At 48.9% G+C, this 22,315-nt stretch overlaps 1 protein-coding gene across 2 annotated transcripts; it reads right to left on the bottom strand.

Moving 5' to 3' along the window:
* Positions 1 to 2,016: 2,016 nt before the first annotated feature.
* PRXL2B (peroxiredoxin like 2B) lies at positions 2,017 to 21,280 on the bottom strand. 2 transcript variants are annotated; one of them, XM_056542568.1, is made up of 7 exons: positions 21,126 to 21,280; positions 12,877 to 13,081; positions 10,357 to 10,408; positions 8,830 to 8,893; positions 8,665 to 8,740; positions 5,649 to 5,767; positions 2,017 to 2,648 (listed from the first exon to the last, which is right to left on the bottom strand). In XM_056542568.1, the coding sequence occupies exons 1-7, from the start codon at positions 21,150 to 21,152 to the stop codon at positions 2,622 to 2,624; spliced, it is 570 nt and encodes a 189-aa protein (XP_056398543.1). In that variant the 5' UTR covers positions 21,153 to 21,280; the 3' UTR covers positions 2,017 to 2,621. The 2 variants fall into 2 exon arrangements, with proteins under 2 accessions (XP_056398543.1, XP_056398542.1); XM_056542567.1 differs by having other exon boundaries at positions 20,995 to 21,126.
* Between the last annotated feature and the right edge of the window lie 1,035 nt (positions 21,281 to 22,315).

Consider the following 22,315-nt stretch of genomic DNA (forward strand, 5'->3'; position numbering starts at 1 on the left):
ACCAACACCTCCCTCCCGTTTCGTGCCCCCTTGCCCCCCCCCCCCAGTCTTGATACTCGACATCTTTTTATAGGAAAGATCTTTCCCGACAGCATTGACCTCTGCCGGCGCCAGCTATACGGTATGGCAGCTGCTAATAAGATGTCTTTCTGCGTTGAATTTTCCTTTACAGAGGCGCCATCTAGTGGTGAGAACTGATGCTGCACGGCACATGAAATAGAGCAACTTTGTAATTTACTTCATTGTATCAGAATAAAGAAATCACTGAATTTAAATATTCCGTCCTGATGATAAGATGTCTCATTTGTTTTGGGCTGCTTCTTTTAGAGTACGTGCACAAAGTTAAAGGGGTTATCCAGAAAAAAATTTTTTATATATATCAACTGGCTCCAGAAAGTTAAACAGATTTGTAAATAACTTCTATTAAAAAAAAATCTTAATCCTTTCAGTACTTATGAGCTTCTGAAGTTAAGGTTGTTCTTTTCTGTCTAAGTGCTCTCTGATGACACGTGTCTCGGGAAACGCCCAGTTTAGAAGAGGTTTGCTATGGGGATTTGCTTCTAAATTGGGCGTTTCCCGAAACACGTGTCAACAGAGAGGACTTAGACAGAAAAGAACAACCTTAACTTCAGAAGCTCATAAGTACTGAAAGGATTAAGATTTTTTAATAGAAGTAATTTACAAATCTGTTTAACTTTCTGGAGCCAGTTAATATATATAAAAAAGTTTTTTCTTGGAATACCCCTTTAAGAATATTATACGCCACCCCCACCGACGGCAATACAGTCCGGCCGGAATTCGGAAGCTGATGGACCAAAAGAAAAAGTAAGTGACCCTTGTATGAACTCCTGTTCACCCACACTATAATCCAGTGTATTAGGTTTAGTGTAGGTGACTTGTTGACAGGTTTCCTTTAAAATTAAAATCATTTTATATATATTTTTATTTATTTTTTGATAGAAGAAAACAAGTTGTCCAGCAGCATGATGTGCAGTTAAACAATCCTTCTTAATTTCTTCCTAATGCATTGTAGTACAGAGCAATAAGACAGACGTGTTTCAGAGCATAGCGATCCTTAGTCGTGGTGTTCTGATGCAATTAGGATGGCTAAGATACAAAACTTGTCGGTGTTATTGCTCTGTACTACCGTGCATTAGGAGGGAATGAAGGAGGATTATTTTTCCATACATCTTTCTGCCTACTTTCTTGTATCCACATACAGTCAATATCCCACAAGGGCGCATTTCAGATCTTAGTGACCCTTAGTCATGGTGTTCTGATGCAATGTGTTAGGATGGCTAAGATACAAAACGCGTCGGTGTTATTGCTCTGTACTAACGCGCACTTGGTTGGAATTAAAATGCACTGTTTTACCGCACATCCTGTTGCTGGACGACCAGCTTTCTTCTATCCTTGGAGACCGCCATGTCTGTGTACAGCTGTGACGAGTGGTGGTAGGTGCTGTTTATTGCTTCTTTAATGACTGGACATGGAACTGACAGCTCTTAGAGCAGCGTTTGCCAACCAGGATGCCTCCAGCTATTGCAAAACAACAAATTCCAGAATGCCCGGACAGCCATGCTGGGAGTTGTAGTTTTGCAGCAACGGGAGACACTCTGGTTGGGAAACACTGTCTTTTAGCAGCATAGAATGTGTAAATGCACAATAGAGACAAGAAACAGACACCAGAGTGTAATATAAATTAATTACTATTATACAATGTTAATTAATCACAATCAATTGTATAAAGGAAAAAAAGAATGTCAATAAAATGTACCCGACTACATAGACTTGTGTGTATTCATCAGTGCAGGATCCTAAAAGGGGGTGAATTACTAATAAGGGGCTTTGGGGGTGGTTGTGAATTACTAATAGGGGGCGGGGAATTATTAATAGGGGACTTTAGTGCAGGATCCCAAATGGGCAGGGGTTAATTAATAATAGGAAGCTTTAACTCCTGATCAGAAAGGGGGGTTAATTACTTCTAAGGGGCTTTAGTGCAGGATCTTAAAGGGGGGGGGGGGGGGGGGAGTGAATTACTAATAGGGGGCTTTAGTGCAGAATCCCAAACGGGCAGGGGTTAATTACTAATAGGAAGCTTTAACTCCTGATCAGAAAGGGGGGTTAATTACTTATAAGGGGCTTTAGTGCAAGATCCTAAAGGGGGGAGTGTGAATTACTAATAGGGGGCTTTATTGCAGGATCCTAGGTTCCCAAATTGGGGGGGGGGGTGAATTACTATTAGGAGGCTTTAAGTTGTAGGTCAATAAAGATTATTATAACATTGAAGAAAATGGAGACCAATCTGAATCTGAATCCACTGCCCTGATACAATGGAACGAGTCCTACAGCTGTGTCGTCTGGACGTGACCAGGACAAGGTTTTCAGCCTCTGGGTGTCAAGAACGATGTGACAGCAAGCAGAGATCTTGAAAATCTGTGTCAGAAGTTGCATATTGTTTCATTACACAGAGATTAGGCTTCAATTACAGGAAGGTCGGGGGAGCCCCTTAGGTCCTATAATAATCCTACAAACGCCCCTGTGGTTATGGCGCAGGCAACGAAGGTTCATGGGGAGCGGAGAGAGAAGACAATGAACAGGGAGGCCGGCAAATTCTTCATTCATCGAGTGCAGACATCATCATTACACTAAGGAAGGAAAGTTATAAGAGAAGATTATTCACTATACACAGTACAGGGCGGAACAATTCCTTTACTGGAGAGATTGCAAAACTACAACTCCCAGCATGCCTGGACAGCATGCAGCCCTTCAGATGTTGCAAAACTACAACTCCCAGCATGCCCGGACAGCCGTTGGCTGTCCGGGCATGCTGAGAGTTGTAGATTTGCAACATCTGAAGGGCCTCCGTTTGGGGACCACTGCTCTATAGCCGTGTTTCACAACCCATGCGCCTTCAGCTGTTGCAAAACTAAAACTCCCATCAGGCTTGGAGTTTTAGTTTTGCAACAGCTGCAGGAGCATGAGTTGGGAAACACGGCTCTAGAGGGCATGCTTAAAGGGGCACCCCAGAGGAAAAATATTTTCAAATCAACTGGTGCCAGAAAGTTAAACAGATTTTTAATTTGCATCTATTAAAAAATAATAATCCTTCCAGTACTTATCAGCTGCTGTATAATACAGAGGAAATTGAGTTATGCTCTCGGCTGACACCTCTGTCCATGTGAGGAACTGTCCAGAGCTGAAGCAAATCCCCATAGCAAACCTCTCCTGCTCTGGACAGTTCCTGACACTGACAGAGGTGTCAGCAGGGAGCACTGTGGTCAGACAGAAAAGAACAACGCAACTTCAGCAGCTGATAAGTACTGGAAGGATTAAGATTTTTTATATAGAAGTAATTTACAAAGCTGTTTAACTTTCTGCCACCAGTTGATTTGATTAAAAAAAATAAAAAAATAAAAAAAGTTTTCCAATCAAATCAACTGGGGGCAGAAAGTTAAACAGATTTGTAATTTACTTCTATATAAGAAATATTTCCCCTTCCATTAATTATTAGCAGCTGTATGCTACAGAGGAAATTCTTTTCTTTTTGATTTCTTTTTTGTCTTGTCCACAGTGCTCTCTACTGACACCTGATGCCCATATCAATAACTGTCCAGAGCAGGAGAAAATCCCCACAGCAAACCTACGCTGCTCTGGACAGTTCCTGACACGGACAGAGGTGTCAGCAGAGAGCACTGTCGACAAGACAAAAAATAAATTCAAAAAGAACAGAATTTTCTCTGTAGCATACAGCTGCTTTAAAGTACTGGAAGGATTAAGATTTTTTTTAACAGAAGAAGTCATTTACAAATCTGTTAAACTTTCTGACATCAGTTAATAAAAAAAAATAATAATAATAAGTTTCCACCGGAGTTCCCCTTTAAGTCATCACCTTTGTAAAAGGGCAAGTAAGAAGCTATAGCTGCCCATACACATGATAAAAGTATCGGCTTAAGCCAGCAATTGCGGCAAGGTGACCAAACACAGTTCAGGGACGGGGTAAGAGAGACATCATTGTAAGGCTGGGTTCACACTACGTTTTCTCCCATACGGGAGCGCATACGGCAGGGGGGAGCTAAAACCTCGCGCTCCCGTATGTCATTCATTTCAATGAGCCGGCCGGAGTGAAACGTTCGGTCGGCTCATTTTTGCGCCGTATGCGCTTTTACAACCGGACCTAAAACTGTGGTCAACCACGGCTTGAGGTCCGGTTGTAAAAGCGCATACGGCGCAAAAATGAGCCGACCGGACGTTTCACTCCGGCCGGCTCATTGAAATGAATGACATACGGGAGCGCGAGGTTTTAGCTCCCCCCTGCCGTATGCGCTCCCGTATGGGAGAAAACGTAGTGTGAACCCAGCCTAATCCAGCTGTCAGTTTCCCTTTAAATCAAATAGATTTAGATCTTTGCTTTAGAAAACAGAGCGCCACCTGCTGTAGGGTAAAATTATATATATATTACAGCTAGGAACAACATTATCATCAAAAGGGGCAGACAGTATATATAAGTAATCCAAACAATATATTAATTAATACACACACACACATTATATATATATATATATATATATATATATATATATATATATATATATATATATATATATATATATACACATACACACACGTGTGTGTGTGTGTGTGTGTGTGTGTGTGTATTAATTAATACTGTATTTATCGGGGTATACCACGCACCGGCCTATAACACGCACCCTCATTTTACCAAGGATATTTGGGTAAAAAAAGTTTTTTACCCAAATATCCATGATAAAATTAGGGTGCGTGTGTGCGCGTGTATACCCCGATATACCCCCAGGAAAGGCAGGGGGAGAGAGGCCGTCGCTGCCCGCTTCTCTCCCCCTGCCTTCCCTGGGGTCTAGAGCGCTGCTGTCGGCCCTTCTCACCCCCTGGTTATCGGCCAGGGGGAGAGAAGGGGCAGCGGCACCCATTGCCGGCGCCGCTGCCCCCGTTGCCTCCCCCCATCCCCGGTGGCATAATTACCTGAGTCCGGTCCGCGCTGCTCCAGGCCTCGGTCGTGCGTCCCCAGCGTCGTTGCTATGCACGGCGCGGCGCTCTGACGTCATGCGCCGCGCCGTTCAGCGCATAGCAATGACGCCGGGGACGCACGACGGAGGCCTGGAGCAGCGCGGACCCGACTCAGGTAATTATGCCACCGGGGATGGGGGGAGGCAACGGGGCAGCGGCGCCGGCAATGGGTGCCGCTGCCCCTTCTCTCCCCCTGGCTATCGGCGCCGGCACCGATAGTCAGGGGGACAGAACGGGCAGCGGCGCCGATAACCAGGGGGTGAAAAGGGCCGACAGCAGCGCTCTAGACCCCAGGAAAGGCAGGGGGAGAGAAGCGGGCAGCAACGGCCTCTCTCCCCCTGCCTTTCCTGGGGGTGTATCGGCGTATAACACGCACACAGACTTTAGGCTAAAATTTTTAGCCTAAAAGGTGCGTGTTATACGCCGATAAATACGGTATATTGTTTGGATTACTTATATATACTGTCTGCCCCTTTGATGATCATGTTGTTCCTAGCTGTATAATATATATATATAACAATATATATATCAATAATACAAACAAAGCATTATATATGTAACAGGATATATAAATAATATGAACAGTATATATTGGCTCCCACCTGTGGGCGCTGTCCTTCAGTCACATTCGCGGAGATTCCTAGAGTTTTCACTATGGTATCCAGAGGAACGTGGTCACCAGGGGAATCCTGTACAAAATGCAGTAAAACTTTTTCTCCTCCTAGTAAAAGAAAAAAAAAAATAATAATTTATAGAAGATGATTTTATCTATAGAATGTAGTAATGGATCTCTTATTATGCTGGGACGTGAACACCCCCCCCCCCCCCCCTCCCTCTTATGCTTTACTAGTCCTTACTCCAGTGTTTCCCAACCAGGGTGCCTCCAGATGTTGCAAAACTACTACTTACAGCATGCCCGGACAGCCTTTGACTTTCCAGGCATGCTGGGAGTTGTAGTTTTGCAACAGCTGGAGGCACCCTGGTCGGGAAACACTGCTCTATTCTGCACCCGTTCACTGCTGACACCTTGTGGCAACTTTGGGTACAATCAAGAATTGCTCCATTTCTGCAGATAAAATATAATATAGCATTTTTTCAATTATATTTTTTGTTTGTCAGTTTTTTTGTTTTTTTTACCACTGATTGAGCCGTATAGGAGCACCTTTTATTTTTTCATGCAATATTGTGTGAAATGAAAAAAAATAAAAATAAAAAAAAAAGTATATCTATTCCAGGCGGTTAATAAATAAATTAGGTTTTATTCTGGGGGTTAGTACAAATACAGCAAGTTAGTTCTTTAATTTATTTATTTAAATAGATAAATAATGTTTTACATGGTCTAATTCTGACCCTTATAACATCTTGTTTTTCCCTCTATGGAGACGTGTGTGAGTTTTGTTTTTGTTTCTTTCCCGACTCCAAATATGGCATCGGAATAAATCCCTGGATCAACGTTCTGTTCCTATAAATCTACTATACATAACCAGCAATGTTATTATTCTCCAAAAATGCATCCAGACCCCTTTTATATTCTTTTACAGAGTTCACCATGACACCTCCACAGGGAGAGAATTCCACAGTTTCACTGCTCTTACAGTAAAGAACCCCCGTCTGTGCTGGTGTAGAAACCTTCTTTCCTCTAGATGAATAGGATGCCCCCTAGTTATATATACAGTCCTGGGTATAAATAGATCATGGAGAGATCTCTGTACGGTCCCTGATATATTTATACATAGTTATTAGGTCGCCCCTAAGCCTTCTTCTTTCTAAACTAAATAACCCTAATTCTGATAATCTTTCTGGGTACTGTAGTCCTCCCATTCCCCGTATTACTCTGGTTGCCCATCTTTGAACCCCCTCCAGCTCCACTATATCTTTCTTGTACACTGGTGCCCAGTACTGTACACAGTATTCCATGTGTGGTCTGACCAGTACTGTACACAGTATTCCATGTGTGGTCTGACCAGTACTGTACACAGTATTCCATGTGTGGTCTGACCAGTACTGTACACAGTATTCCATGTGTGGTCTGACCAGTACTGTACACAGTATTCCATGTGTGGTCTGACCAGTACTGTACACAGTATTCCATGTGTGGTCTGACCAGTACTGTACACAGTATTCCATGTGTGGTCTGACCAGTACTGTACAGAGTATTCCATGTGTGGTCTGACCAGTACTGTACAGAGTATTCCATGTGTGGTCTGACCAGTACTGTACAGAGTATTCCATGTGTGGTCTGACCAGTACTGTACAGAGTATTCCATGTGTGGTCTGACCAGTACTGTACAGAGTATTCCATGTGTGGTCTGACCAGTACTGTACACAGTATTCCATGTGTGGTCTGACCAGTACTGTACACAGTATTCCATGTGTGGTCTGACCAGTACTGTACACAGTATTCCATGTGTGGTCTGACCAGTACTGTACACAGTATTCCATGTGTGGTCTGACCAGTACTGTGCACAGTATTCCATGTGTTCTCTGACCAGTACTGTACACAGTATTCCATGTGTGGTCTGACCAGTACTGTACACAGTATTCTATGTGTGGTCTGACCAGTACTGTGCACAGTATTCCATGTGTTCTCTGACCAGTACTGTACAGAGTATTCCATGTGTGGTCTGACCAGTACTGTACAGAGTATTCCATGTGTGGTCTGACCAGTACTGTACAGAGTATTCCATGTGTGGTCTGACCAGTACTGTACACAGTATTCCATGTGTGGTCTGACCAGTACTGTACAGAGTATTCCATGTGTGGTCTGACCAGTACTGTACAGAGTATTCCATGTGTGGTCTGACCAGTACTGTACAGAGTATTCCATGTGTGGTCTGACCAGTACTGTACAGAGTATTCCATGTGTGGTCTGACCAGTACTGTACACAGTATTCTATGTGTGATCTGGCCAGTACTGTACACAGTATTCCATGTGTGGTCTGACCAGTACTGTACAGAGTATTCCATGTGTGGTCTGACCAGTACTGTACACAGTATTCCATGTGTGGTCTGACCAGTACTGTACACAGTATTCCATGTGTGGTCTGACCAGTACTGTACACAGTATTCCATGTGTGGTCTGACCAGTACTGTACACAGTATTCCATGTGTGGTCTGACCAGTACTGTACACAGTATTCTATGTGTGGTCTGACTAGTGATTTGTACAGCGGTAGAATTATTTCCTTGTCGTGGGCATCTATGCCCCTATTGATGCACCCCATGATTTTATTTGCCTTGGCAGCAGCTACCCGACACTGGTCACTAAAGCTAAATTTACTGTTAACAAAGACTTCTAAGTCCTTTTCCATGTCAGTCGTCCCAAGTGTTCTCCCATTTAATACATAATCCCAGCCCGAATTTTTCCTCCCCATGTGCATTACCTTACATTTATCAGTGTTGAACCTCATCTGCCACTTCCCAGCCCAAACCTCCAACCTATCCAGATCCATTTGTAACAGTGCACTGTCCTCTATTGTGTTATCTACTATATACAGTGCACTGTCCTCTATTGTGTTAACCCCTTTACAGAGTTGAGCATCATCTGCAGAGATTGCTACTTTACTATACAATCCCACGTGGGGAAAGGGATTTTGTAGGAAATATAAAATCTTCACACCCTTACTGACGATCAGCATCCCCCCGCTCTGCAGGAGATCTCCACTGAAGTTTCCTTGCACCCCATCTGCATTTGCCTGGAAAAACAGAAGTACGAGAACACGTTAACATAAAAAAAATATATATAATTCCGCCATACGACCTTCACGTGTGAATATTTTCTCACCAAGGTGACAATATCTCTGACTTTCTTCCCAAGAGCTGCAGGAACAACAGAAAGAGCATTGTACCTGTAATGAAAGAAAACAAAAAAGCATGAAAAGTGCGCAGGAAAAGCATTTAGCTAAGTAAGTGTCACACAGAGGATATGATGCAGATTATGCACTAACATTTAAAGCAGAAAATCTTCACCAAATTCTACACATGGGTAGGGTCACACGTAACGGATCTGCAGCGCATTTTACATGGCTGATCTGCCAATAACCCAACCCTATAGTGTGCCTCCAGCTGTTTTTCCTCCTGTGTCCTGCTCGCAGCAGCAATCCGCCACTAAGAGCAGCCACACAGGGACTTGCTAGTCGCATTGCGACCTATATGTCCCTGTGTGGCTGCATGTAGCAGCGGATTGCTACTGCAAGCAGGACACAGGAGGAAAAACAGCTGGAGGCACACTATAGGGTCGGGTCATTGGTCATCATTGTGGAACCCCTTACGCGTGACCCTACACTGTAGATGTAAATTTTTTGTGGATCTTTAAACCACTGATGGTGGTGAGGATTAGGCAAATAATGTTAAAATATATATATGTTTAAATATCCACAGTTAAAAATGTATTATGGGGTTTAAATTTCCCATTGAAGCCAATGGGCAAATGCCGCAAAAGAAAAAATATGCACGACAAAACTGACGTGGTAGATTAGAAACCGAAACGCAAGTCAATTTTAAAAATGGATACTCCAGAGCCGCATTCACGAGTCTGCAGCTTCAAATCCACATCATTAGCAGCCGCAGCAAGAAAATATATGAATAAAAAAATAAAACTAATCTCATCTACATGCTGCAGAAACGCCAAAATTGATGATTTTTCAGTCACATCATATATTAGGGGGCAAAAAATTTTAGTTTTTTTTATAAATAAAATGTAATGTAAATCAAAATCTACTGATCAGGGCACAAATAAGTAAATAAATAAAAAATCATTAAAAAAATTAAAATAATTAATTCATTAATTAAAATAAAGAGCCCTCACACATTCCATTAGATTAGAAAAAAATAAAAATAAAAAATAAATAAAAAGTTACAGGCAGGGGTAAGTATAGATATTTTTTTTTTTTTTTTTAAAAAGGTCTATATAAATTTGGTGTCCTTGTAATCGTATTGATCCACCGAATACTGTAAGTGTCTGTTTTACTTTAACTTGCACAGTATAGAAAGCAAAATCCCCCAGAAGTTGCAAAAAATGCTTTTTTTAAATAATTTTTTATTTTAAATTTTTTTTTACTCCATTTTCCGTCTTTTTATGGGAAAATAAAAGATGGCATTAGTTACACAAAGCCCCAGTAGATGGAGAAAAAAAAAAAAAAAAAAATATATATTATATATATATATATATATATATATATATATATATATATATATATATATATATAAACGTTCTGGCTTTTAAAAAATGAAAAACTCAAAAATTAGGCCCAGTTATTAGAGGGTTAAAACTATGTCCTGGTCTAAATTTCTGGACTCTTCCGACACTGACCTCTTGAACCCCAGCATCTTGTAGCTTTGCTTCGATTCATCCAGATACAGTTCTATAACAAAGAAGAAAATCCTCATTACACAACTTCACGGCTGTAAACCTGCAGATAACAGATGCATTGGGTGATGGAGATTACACCTATATGGCGGTGGGCTGTTTATTAACAGGATGGGGGTGCGGTACACGGGGTTATACAAAATGCCATAAATAGATTCTGCTAAATTTGCTGTAACTGCAGAACTAACAAACCCCCCAATATAATGTTATCACCACAACCATTACTCTAGAGCACTGTTTCCCCAACAAGGGTGCCTCCAGCTGTTGAAAAACTACAACTCTCAGCATGGTTTACTGAGCAGATCCCCCATCATATAAGCCCTTATATCAGTGTATTTCCCAACCAGGGTGCCACCAGCTGTTGCAAAACTACAACTCCCAGCAGGCTAAACAGCAGGTATCATGGTCTGGGCAGTGGATGGGAGACCAACAGCAATTCTCAGCAGTGCTTCCCAACCAGGGTGCCTCCAGCTGTTACAAAACTACAACTCTCAGCATAGTTTACTGAGTAGATCCCCCATCATATAAGCCCTTATATCAGTGTATTTCCCAACTGGGGTGCCACCAGCTGTTGCAAAACTACAACTCCCAGCATGCCCGGACAGCTTTCAGCTGTCCGGGCATGCTGGGAGTTGTAGTTTTTCGACAGCTGGTGGCACCCCAGTTGGGAAATACACTGCTATGAGAATTGCTATTGGTCTCCCATCCAATGCCCAGACCATGATACCTGATGCTTAGCATGCTGGGAGTTGTAGTTTTGCAACAGCTGGAGGCACCATAGTTGGGAAGCACTGCTGAGAATTGCTGTTTGTCTCCAATCCACTGCCCAGAGCATTCAAATGTGCGGAATGTCCGCCCTATGTTTCCCTAGCGGACATTCCGCATGGAATCAGCCGCGTGAACATGGCCCCATACTAAGAAGGAAAATAATGAATCCAAACCAGAGCTTTACTGCAATAAACAGGGAAATTCCTTTACTCCAAAGCTGGGGGAAAACCAAAAAAAAAAAAAAATATATATATATATATATATATATATATATATATATATATATATATATAATAAAATAAAATAATGAACTAATAAAACAGTTTAGTAAAAACAAAAAGAATTAAAAGTTGGAAGAAAATAAATGATTAAAAAAAATAAAAATAAAAATAAAATAAAAAAAAAAAAAAAAAAAAAGAAGAAAAAGAAAAAAAACATACAAAACACAAACCTAACAAACAAAAAAATAACAATCCAAATAGTTTACTAAAGAAATAAATCTAACAATCCCAAAAGTCAAATCAAAAGGTCAAATAAACCAGAAAGATGAAGTCAAGAAGTCAAACAAACCAAAAGGTAAAAAAGTCTAGTAAATCAAAAAGGCAAAAACAAGTTAAAGACAAAGTCTTATAAACCCAAAATACTAACAATCCAAAATGTTTAATAATCCGGCGCTTGTATCCAACAATGAGAATCTTAATAAAGTTTAACCAAACAAGAGCAGAGAGAATTCTTCTTAGGCTGCTCTCACACTATGAAAAGTACCAGTTATAAAATCGCGGGGTTAAATGGCCATTAACGGACGGTAGAAAATCCCATTATAGTCTATGGGATTTTTCGAATAGCCGTTTTAACCCGTTATTCATAACGGACGTTAATTTATGACAGACGACTGAACGGAAGAAATAACGCACCGATTCTCCCGTTACTACATCCAGTCATAAAATAACGAGCGATAACGGGTACTTTTCATAATGCGAAAGCAGCCTAACTGTTTAAAGGGGTACTCCAAAAGGGAAAGAAATGTTTTCAAATCAGCTGGTGCCAGAAAGTTCTACAGATTTGTAAATTACTTCTATATAAAAATCTCAATCCTTCCAGTACTTATTAGCTGCTGTATGCCCCACAGGAAGTTGTGTAGTTCTTTCCTGTCTGACCACAGTGCTCTCTGCTGACACCTCTGTCCATGTCAGGAACTGTATAGAGCAGAAGCAAAACACGGACAGAGGTGTCAGCAGAGAGCACTGTGGTCAGACTGGAAAGAACTACACAACTTCCTCTGTAGTATACAGCAGCTGATAAGTACTGGAAGGGTTAAGATTTTTATATAGAAGTAATTTACAAATCTGTATAACTTTCTGGCACCAGTTGATTTCAATATGTTTGTTTTCCCCCGGAGTACCCCTTTAATTATACAGAAATTCCAATTGTCGTATTCAGGGAATTTTCCGGTAGATCTGAAGACAGAAGAACGGACGATTATTGAAGCATTTAAAGAAACAGTCAGGGTAATACCGGCACACTGGGCGGGCACTGAGGGGCGGAGTCACTAGATGCTCCACCCACTTAGGCACGGATCTGGAGTGTCAGAAATGATTAAGACATACATCAGACTGTCTGCACGACTATGACCAAATCCTAGCGCCCATGACCCCACATTAACCTTTAATGCGCCACTTGTTTTTGTCCCCTTACCCCCTGTAAAATATTTCCCGTCCACAAACTCCTGCAGCCCCGCACTCTCTGGTCCGATCCCGATCAGACGGATCTGGTTGGCGCTGAGAGATTCTTGAAGCTTGGAGATTTCTTTTGCCGTCCAGCGGCAGATCTGGCAGCCGAACCTTCTCAGGAAGAACAGGATGGTGGCGCTGTCCCTCCACAGAGACTGCAGCTCCACTGCCTGGGGGAAGAAAATGTCAGATCTAATGTCACCATAAACTACCCCCCCCCCACACACACACCCCTATGTAAAGTGTACACCCCCCCCTATGTAATGTGTACACCCCCCCACACACACCCCCATGTAATGTGTACACCCCCCCTATGTAATGTGTAACCCCCCCCCTATATAATGTGGACCCACCCCCCCTATGTAATGTGTACACCCCCCTATGTAATGTGGACACCCCCCCCCCTATGTAATGTGAACACCCCCCCCTATGTAATGTGAACAACCCCCCCATATGTAATGTGTACACCACCCCCCTATGTAATGTGTACACCCCCCCCCTATGTAATGTGTACACCCCCCCCTATGTAATGTGTACACCCCCCCCTATGTAATGTGTACACCCCCCCCTATGTAATGTGGACCCATCCCCCCACACACCCCCTATGTAATGTGTACACCCCCCCTATGTAATGTGTACACCCCCCCTATGTAATGTGTACACACCCCCCTATGTAATGTGTACACCCCCCCCCCTATGTAATGTGTACACCCCCCCCCCTATGTAATGTGTACACCCCCCCCTATGTAATGTGTACACCCCCCCCTATGTAATGTGTACACCCCCCCCCTATGTAATGTGTACACCCCCCCTATGTAATGTGTAACCCCCCCCTATATAATGTGGACACCCCCCCCTATGTAATGTGGACACCCCCCCCCCTATGTAATGTGAACACCCCCCCCCTATGTAATGTGAACACCCCCCCCCTATGTAATGTGAACAACCCCCCCCTATGTAATGTGAACAACCCCCCCTATGTAATGTGTACAACCCCCCCTATGTAATGTGTACAACCCCCCCTATGTAATGTGTACACCCCCCCCTATGTAATGTGTACACCCCCCCCTATGTAATGTGTACACCACCCCCCTATGTAATGTGTACACCACCCCCCCTATGTAATGTGGACCCATCCCCCCACACACCCCCTATGTAATGTGTACACCCCCCCCTATGTAATGTGTACACCCCCCTATGTAATGTGTACACACCCCCCTATGTAATGTGTACACCCCCCCCCTATGTAATGTGTACCCCCCCCCCTATGTAATGTGTACCCCCCCCCCTATGTAATGTGTACACCCCCGCCCCTATGTAATGTGTACACCCCCGCCCCTATGTAATGTGTACACCCCCGCCCCTATGTAATGTGTACACCCCCGCCCCTATGTAATGTGAACAACCCCCCCCCCCTATGTAATGTGAACAACCCCCCCCCCCTATGTAATGTGAACAACCCCCCCCCCCTATGTAATGTGGACCCACCCCCCTATGTAATGTGTACACCCCCCCCTATGTAATGTGTACACCCCCCCCCTATGTAATGTGTACACCCCCCCCCTATGTAATGTGTACACCCCCCCCCTATGTAATGTGTACACCCCCCCTATGTAATGTGTACACCCCCCCTATGTAATGTGTACACCCCCCCTATGTAATGTGGACCCATCCCCCCACACACCCCTATGTGTACACCCCCCCCATGTAATGTGTACACCCCCCCCCCTTATGTAATGTGCTACACCCCCCCTATGTAATGTGTACACCCCCGCCCCCTATGTAATGTGTACACCCCCCGCCCCTATGTAATGTGTACACCCCCAGCCCCTATGTAATGTGTACACCCCCCTCCTATGTAATGTGTACACCCCCCCCCTATGTAATGTGTACACCCCCCCCCTCCTATGTAATGTGTACACCCCCCCCTCCTATGTAATGTGTACACCCCCCCCTCCTATGTAATGTGTACACCCCCCCCTCCTATGTAATGTGTACACCCCCCCCCTCCTATGTAATGTGTACACCCCCCCCTCCTATGTAATGTGTACACCCCCCTCCTATGTAATGTGTACACCCCCCCCTCCTATGTAATGTGTACACCCCCCCCTCCTATGTAATGTGTACACCCCCCCCTCCTATGTAATGTGTACACCCCCCCTCCTATGTAATGTGTACACCCCCCCCTCCTATGTAATGTGTACACCCCCCCCTCCTATGTAATGTGTACACCCCCCCCTCCTATGTAATGTGTACACCCCCCCCTCCTATGTAATGTGCACACCCCTCCCCCCTCCTATGTAATGTGCACCCCCCCCTCCTATGTAATGTGCACACCCCCCCCTCCTATGTAATGTGCACACCCCCCCTCCTATGTAATGTGCACACCCCCCCCTCCTATGTAATGTGTACACCCCCCCCTCCTATGTAATGTGTACACCCCCCCTCCTATGTAATGTGTACACCCCCCCCTCCTATGTAATGTGCACACCCCCCCCCTCCTATGTAATGTGCACACCCCCCCCCCTCCTATGTAATGTGCACACCCCCCCCCCCTCCTATGTAATGTGCACACCCCCCCCCTCCTATGTAATGTGTACACCCCCCCCTCCTATGTAATGTGTACACCCCCCCTATGTAATGTGGACCCATCCCCCCACACACCCCCTATGTGTACACCCCCCCCCCCATGTAATGTGTACACCCCCCCTATGTAATGTGTACACCCCCGCCCCTATGTAATGTGTACACCCCCCCCCTATGTAATGTGGACCCACCCCCCCTATGTAATGTGGACCCATCCCCCCACACACCCCTATGTAATGTGTACACCCCCCCCTATGTAATGTGTACACCCCCCCCCTATGTAATGTGGACCCACCCCCCCTATGTAATGTGGACCCATCCCCCCACACACCCCTATGTAATGTGTACACCCCCCCCCTATGTAATGTGTACACCCCCCCCCTATGTAATGTGTACACCCCCCCCCCTATGTAATGTGTACACCCCCCCTATGTAATGTGTACACCCCCCCCCCTATGTAATGTGTACACCCCCCCCCTATGTAATGTGTACACCCCCCCCCTATGTAATGTGTACACCCCCCCCCTATGTAATGTGTACACCCGCCCCCTATGTAATGTGTACACCCCCCCCCCCTATGTAATGTGTACACCCCCCCCTATGTAATGTGTACACCCCCCCCCCTATGTAATGTGTACACCCCCCCCCCTATGTAATGTGTACACCCCCCCCCTATGTAATGTGTACACCCCCGCCCCTATGTAATGTGTACACCCCCCCCTATGTAATGTGGACCCACCCCCCCTATGTAATGTGGACCCACCCCCCCTATGTAATGTGGACCCATCCCCCCTATGTAATGTGGACCCATCCCCCCACACACCCCTATGTAATGTGTACACCCCCCCCTATGTAATGTGTACACCCCCCCCCCCTATGTAATGTGTACACCCCCCCTATGTAATGTGGACCCACCCCCCCTATGTAATGTGGACCCATCCCCCCACACACCCCTATGTAATGTGTACACCCCCCCCTATGTAATGTGTACACCCCCCCCTATGTAATGTGGACCCACCCCCCCCTATGTAATGTGGACCCATCCCCCCACACACCCCCTATGTAATGTGTACACCCCCCCTATGTAATGTGTACACCCCCCCCCTATGTAATGTGTACACCCCCCCCCCTATGTAATGTGTACACCCCCCCCCCCTATGTAATGTGTACACCCCCCCCCCTATGTAATGTGTACACCCCCCCCCTATGTAATGTGTACACCCCCCCCCCTATGTAATGTGTACACCCCCCCCCCCTTAGTAATGTGTACACCCCCCCCTATGTAATGTGTACACCCCGCCCCCTATGTAATGTGTACACCCCCCCCCTATGTAATGTGTACACCCCCCCCCTATGTAATGTGTACACCCCCCCCCCCTATGTAATGTGTACACCCCCCCCCTATGTAATGTGTACACCCCCCCTATGTAATGTGTACACCCCCCCCCTATGTAATGTGTACACCCCCCCCCCCTATGTAATGTGTACACCCCCCCCCTATGTAATGTGTACACCCCCCCCCCTATGTAATGTGTACACCCCCCCCTATGTATGTACACCCCCCCCCTATGTAATGTGTACACCCCCCCCCTATGTAATGTGTACACCCCCCCCCCCTATGTAATGTGTACACCCCCCCCCCTATGTAATGTGTACACCCCCCCCCCCTATGTAATGTGTACACCCCCCCCCCTATGTAATGTGTACACCCCCCCCCCCTATGTAATGTGTACCCCCCCCTATGTAATGTGTACCCCCCCCCTCCTATGTAATGTGTACACCCCCCCCTCCTATGTAATGTGTACACCCCCCCCTCCTATGTAATGTGTACCCCCCCTCCTATGTAATGTGTACACCCCCCCCTATGTAATGTGTACACCCCCCCCCCTATGTAATGTGTACACCCCCCCCCTATGTAATGTGTACACCCCCCCCCTATGTAATGTGTACACCCCCCCCCTATGTAATGTGTACACCCCCCCCCTATGTAATGTGTACACCCCCCCCTATGTAATGTGTACACCCCCCCCTATGTGTACACCCCCCCCTATGTAATGTGTACACCCCCCCCCCTATGTAATGTGCACCCCCCCCCCCCTATGTAATGTGTACACCCCCCCCCCTATGTAATGTGTACACCCCCCCCCCCCTATGTAATGTGTACACCCCCCAGTTTACATTTAGGGCAGTGTCCTCCAATCGTTGTAAAACTACAACAACCAGCATGCCTTGTGCCTTGACAGTCTGCATTAGTTGGGGCATGCTGGGATCATTACTACTAATGGGCAGAGGGCAGCTCCCCCGACTCCTCACCCCCAGCTCCTCACCTTCCCGCTCAGGGCACTCTCCACCAGCACTCCCCACGGCTCTTCACCAGCACTCCCCCCCGGCTCCTTACCTCCCCACTCAGGGCACTCTTCACCAGCACTCCCCCCGGCTCCTCACCTCCCCGCTCCTTACCTCCCCGCCTCAGGGCACTCTTCACCAGCACTCCCCCCGGCTCCTTACCTCTCCCACTCAGGGCACTCTTCACCAGCACTCCCCCCGGCTCCTCACCTCCCCGCTCAGGGCACTCTTCACCAGCACTCCCCCCGGCTCTTCACCTCTCACCAGCACTCCCCCCGGCTCTCCCCTCCCCGCTCAGGGCACTCTTCACCAGCACTCCCCCCGGCTCTTCACCAGCACTCCCCCCGGCTCTTCACCAGCACTCCCCCGGCTGCTCACCTCCCCGCTCAGGGCACTCTTCACCAGCACTCCCCCCGGCTCCTTACCTCCCACTCAGGCACTCTTCTCCAGCTCCCGGCTCACTCACTCCCGCCAGGCACCTTCACCAGCCCCCCCGGCTCTTCACCAGCACTCCCCGCTCTCCCACCCCCGGCTCTTCACCTCCCCGCTCAGGGCACTCTTCACCAGCACTCCCCCCGGCTCTTCACCAGCACTCCCCCCGGCTCCTCACCCCTCACCAGCTCAGGCACTCTTCACCAGCTCCCCCCGGCTCTCACCTCACCCCAGGCACTCTTCACACAGCTCCCTCCCTCCCCGGCTCCGACACTCCTCCCCGCTCAGGGCACTCTTCACCAGCACTCCCCCCGGCTCTTCACCAGCACTCCCCCCGGCTGCTCACCTCCCCGCTCAGGGCACTCTTCACCAGCACTCCCCCGGCTCCTCACCTCCCCGCTCAGGGCATTCTTCACCAGCACTCCCCCCGGCTCCTCACCAGCACTCCCCCCAGCTCCTCACCAGCACTCCCCCCAGCTCTTCACCAGCACTCCCCCCAGCTCTTCACCAGCACTCCCCCCGCTCCTCACCTCCCCGCTCAGGGCATTCTTCACCAGCACTCCCCCCCGGCTCCTCACCAGCACTCCCCCCAGCTCTCACCAGCACTCCCCCCAGCTCCTCACCAGCACTCCCCCCCCCCCAGCTCCTCACCAGCACTCCCCCCAGCTCCTCACCAGCACTCCCCCCCAGCTCCTCACCAGCACTCCCCCCCCCAGCTCCTCACCAGCACTCCCCCCCCAGCTCCTCACCAGCACTCCCCCCCCAGCTCCTCACCAGCACTCCCCCCCCCAGCTCCTCACCAGCACTCCCCCCCAGCTCCTCACCAGCACTCCCCCCCCCCAGCTCCTCACCAGCACTCCCCCCCCCAGCTCCTCACCAGCACTCCCCCCCCCAGCTCCTCACCAGCACTCCCCCCCCCAGCTCCTCACCAGCACTCCCCCCCCCAGCTCCTCACCAGCACTCCCCCCCCAGCTCCTCACCAGCACTCCCCCCCCAGCTCCACACCAGCACTCCCCCCCCAGCTCCTCACCAGCACTCCCCCCCCCCCAGCTCCTCACCAGCACTCCCCCCCCCAGCTCCTCACCCTCCCCGCTCAGGGCACTCTTCACCAGCACTCCCCCGGCTCCTCACCTCCCCGCTCAGGGCATTCTTCACCAGCACTCCCCCCGGCTCCTCACCAGCACTCCCCCCAGCTCCTCACCTCCCCGCTCAGGGCATTCTTCACCAGCACTCCCCCCGGCTCCTCACCAGCACTCCCCCCGGCTCCTCACCAGCACTCCCCCCGGCTCCTCACCAGCACTCCCCCCGGCTCCTCACCAGCACTCCCCCCGGCTCCTCACCAGCACTCCCAGGGCATTCTTCACCAGCACTCCCCCCGGCTCCTCACCAGCACTCCCCCCGGCTCCTCACCAGCACTCCCCCCGGCTCCTCACCAGCACTCCCCCCGGCTCCTCACCAGCACTCCCCCCAGGTCCTCACCAGCACTCCCCCCGGCTCCTCACCAGCACTCCCCCCAGGTCCTCACCAGCACTCCCCCCAGGTCCTCACCAGCACTCCCCCCGGCTCCTCACCAGCACTCCCCCCGGCTCCTCACCAGCACTCCCCCCGGCTCCTCACCAGCACTCCCCCCGGCTCCTCACCAGCACTCCCCCCAGGTCCTCACCAGCACTCCCCCCAGGTCCTCACCAGCACTCCCCCCAGGTCCTCACCAGCACTCCCCCCAGGTCCTCACCAGCACTCCCCCCAGGTCCTCACCAGCACTCCCCCCGGCTCCTCACCAGCACTCCCCCCGGCTCCTCACCAGCACTCCCCCCGGCTCCTCACCAGCACTCCCCCCGGCTCCTCACCAGCACTCCCCCCGGCTCCTCACCAGCACTCCCCCCGGCTCCTCACCAGCACTCCCCCCGGCTCCTCACCAGCACTCCCCCCGGCTCCTCACCTCCCCGCTCAGGGCATTCTTCACCAGCACTCCCCCCGGCTCCTCACCAGCACTCCCCCCGGCTCACCAGCACTCCCCCCAGGTCCTCACCAGCACTCCCCCCGGCTCCTCACCAGCACTCCCCCCAGGTCCTCACCAGCACTCCCCCCGGCTCCTCACCAGCACTCCCCCCGGCTCCTCACCAGCACTCCCCCCGGCTCCTCACCAGCACTCCCCCCAGCTCCTCACCAGCACTCCCCCCGGCTCCTCACCTCCCCGCTCAGGGCATTCTTCACCAGCACTCCCCCCGGCTCCTCACCAGCACTCCCCCCAGGTCCTCACCAGCACTCCCCCCGGCTCCTCACCAGCACTCCCCCCCGGCTCCTCACCAGCACTCCCCCCGGCTCCTCACCAGCACTCCCCCCGGCTCCTCACCAGCACTCCCCCCGGCTCCTCACCAGCACTCCCCCCGGCTCCTCACCAGCACTCCCCCCGGCTCCTCACCTCCCCGCTCAGGGCATTCTTCACCAGCACTCCCCCCGGCTCTTCACCAGCACTCCCCCCGGCTCACCAGCACTCCCCCCAGGTCCTCACCAGCACTCCCCCCGGCTCCTCACCAGCACTCCCCCCAGGTCCTCACCAGCACTCCCCCCGGCTCCTCACCAGCACTCCCCCCGGCTCCTCACCAGCACTCCCCCCGGCTCCTCACCAGCACTCCCCCCGGCTCCTCACCAGCACTCCCCCCGGCTCCTCACCAGCACTCCCCCCAGCTCCTCACCAGCACTCCCCCCGGCTCCTCACCTCCCCGCTCAGGGCATTCTTCACCAGCACTCCCCCCAGCTTCACCAGGTCCACGCTGCCCATGTCGCCCCAGTGATCTCCGCTCCCGGTTTGGGTCACTAGATCAGGACGATGACTTCCTCTATCGTTACCACATTTCCTGCCCTTAAACCGTTCATCAAATCACAGCGCAGGAGCTCGTCAGGGTGTGGCTATAGGGAGGGACTCCGGAGCCTTATATGGTTATGTAGGCGGGGCCTAGTTGCATAAGTCGCTATATTGTATCTTTCATAACCGTTCAATGAACTGGGCTGAGGTCCCACGTGACCGGTAACAGTGCGGCCGGGACTGAAAGATGTATATAGTGAACGTGTGACTGCACTGTGTATATACAGGGATATGTGACTGTACTGTGTATATACAGGGGGAGGGGTGACTGCACTGTATATATACAGGGGAGGGGTGACTGCACTGTGTATATACAGGGATATGTGACTGCACTGTGTATATACAGGGATATGTGACTGTACTGTGTATATACAGGGATATGTGACTGTACTGTGTATATATACAGGGATATGTGACTGTACTGTGTATATACAGGGGGAGGGGTGACTGCACTGTATATATACAGGGGAGGGGTGACTGTACTGTGTATATACAGGGATATGTGACTGTACTGTGTATATATACAGGGATATGTGACTGCACTGTGTATATACAGGGATATGTGACTGTACTGTGTATATACAGGGGGAGGGGTGACTGCACTGTGTATATACAGGGGTATGTGACTGTACTGTGTATATACAGGGGGAGGGGTGACTGCACTGTGTATATACAGGGATATGTGACTGCACTGTGTATATACAGGGATATGTGACTGCACTGTGTATATACAGGGATATGTGACTGTACTGTGTATATATACAGGGGAGGGGTGACTGCACTGTGTATACACAGGGATATGTGACTGCACTGTGTATATACAGGGATATGTGACTGTACTGTGTATATACAGGGGGAGGGGTGACTGCACTGTGTATATACAGGGATATGTGACTGTACTGTGTGTATATACAGGGATATGTGACTGTACTGTGTATATACAGGGATATGTGACTGTACTGTGTGTATACAGGGGGAGGGGTGACTGCACTGTGTGTATATATATATATATATATATATATATACAGGGATATGTGACTGCACTGTGTATATACAGGGGGGTGACTGCACTGTGTATATACAGGGGGGTGACTGCACTGTGTATATACAGGGGGGTGACTGCACTGTGTATGTATGGTGGGGTGACTGCACTGTGTATATACAGGGGGGTGAC

Source organism: Hyla sarda, chromosome 10 (genome assembly GCF_029499605.1).
Source record: "Hyla sarda isolate aHylSar1 chromosome 10, aHylSar1.hap1, whole genome shotgun sequence".
Lineage (NCBI taxonomy): Eukaryota > Metazoa > Chordata > Amphibia > Anura > Hylidae > Hyla > Hyla sarda.

What these genes read in the sequence shown, in the direction of transcription:
- PRXL2B (XM_056542567.1), bottom strand. Translation starts at nt 21,057, where the DNA reads ATGGGCAGCGTGGACCTGGTGAAGCTGGGGGGAGTGCTGGTGAAGAAT. An exon ending in AGAATGCCCTGAGCGGGGAG is followed by an intron (nt 13,082 to 20,994) that starts GTGAGGAGCCGG and finishes TTCTTCCCCCAG; the next exon opens with GCAGTGGAGCTGCAGTCTCT. An exon ending in TCAGAGATATTGTCACCTTG is followed by an intron (nt 8,741 to 8,829) that starts GTGAGAAAATAT and finishes CTGTTTTTCCAG; the next exon opens with GCAAATGCAGATGGGGTGCA.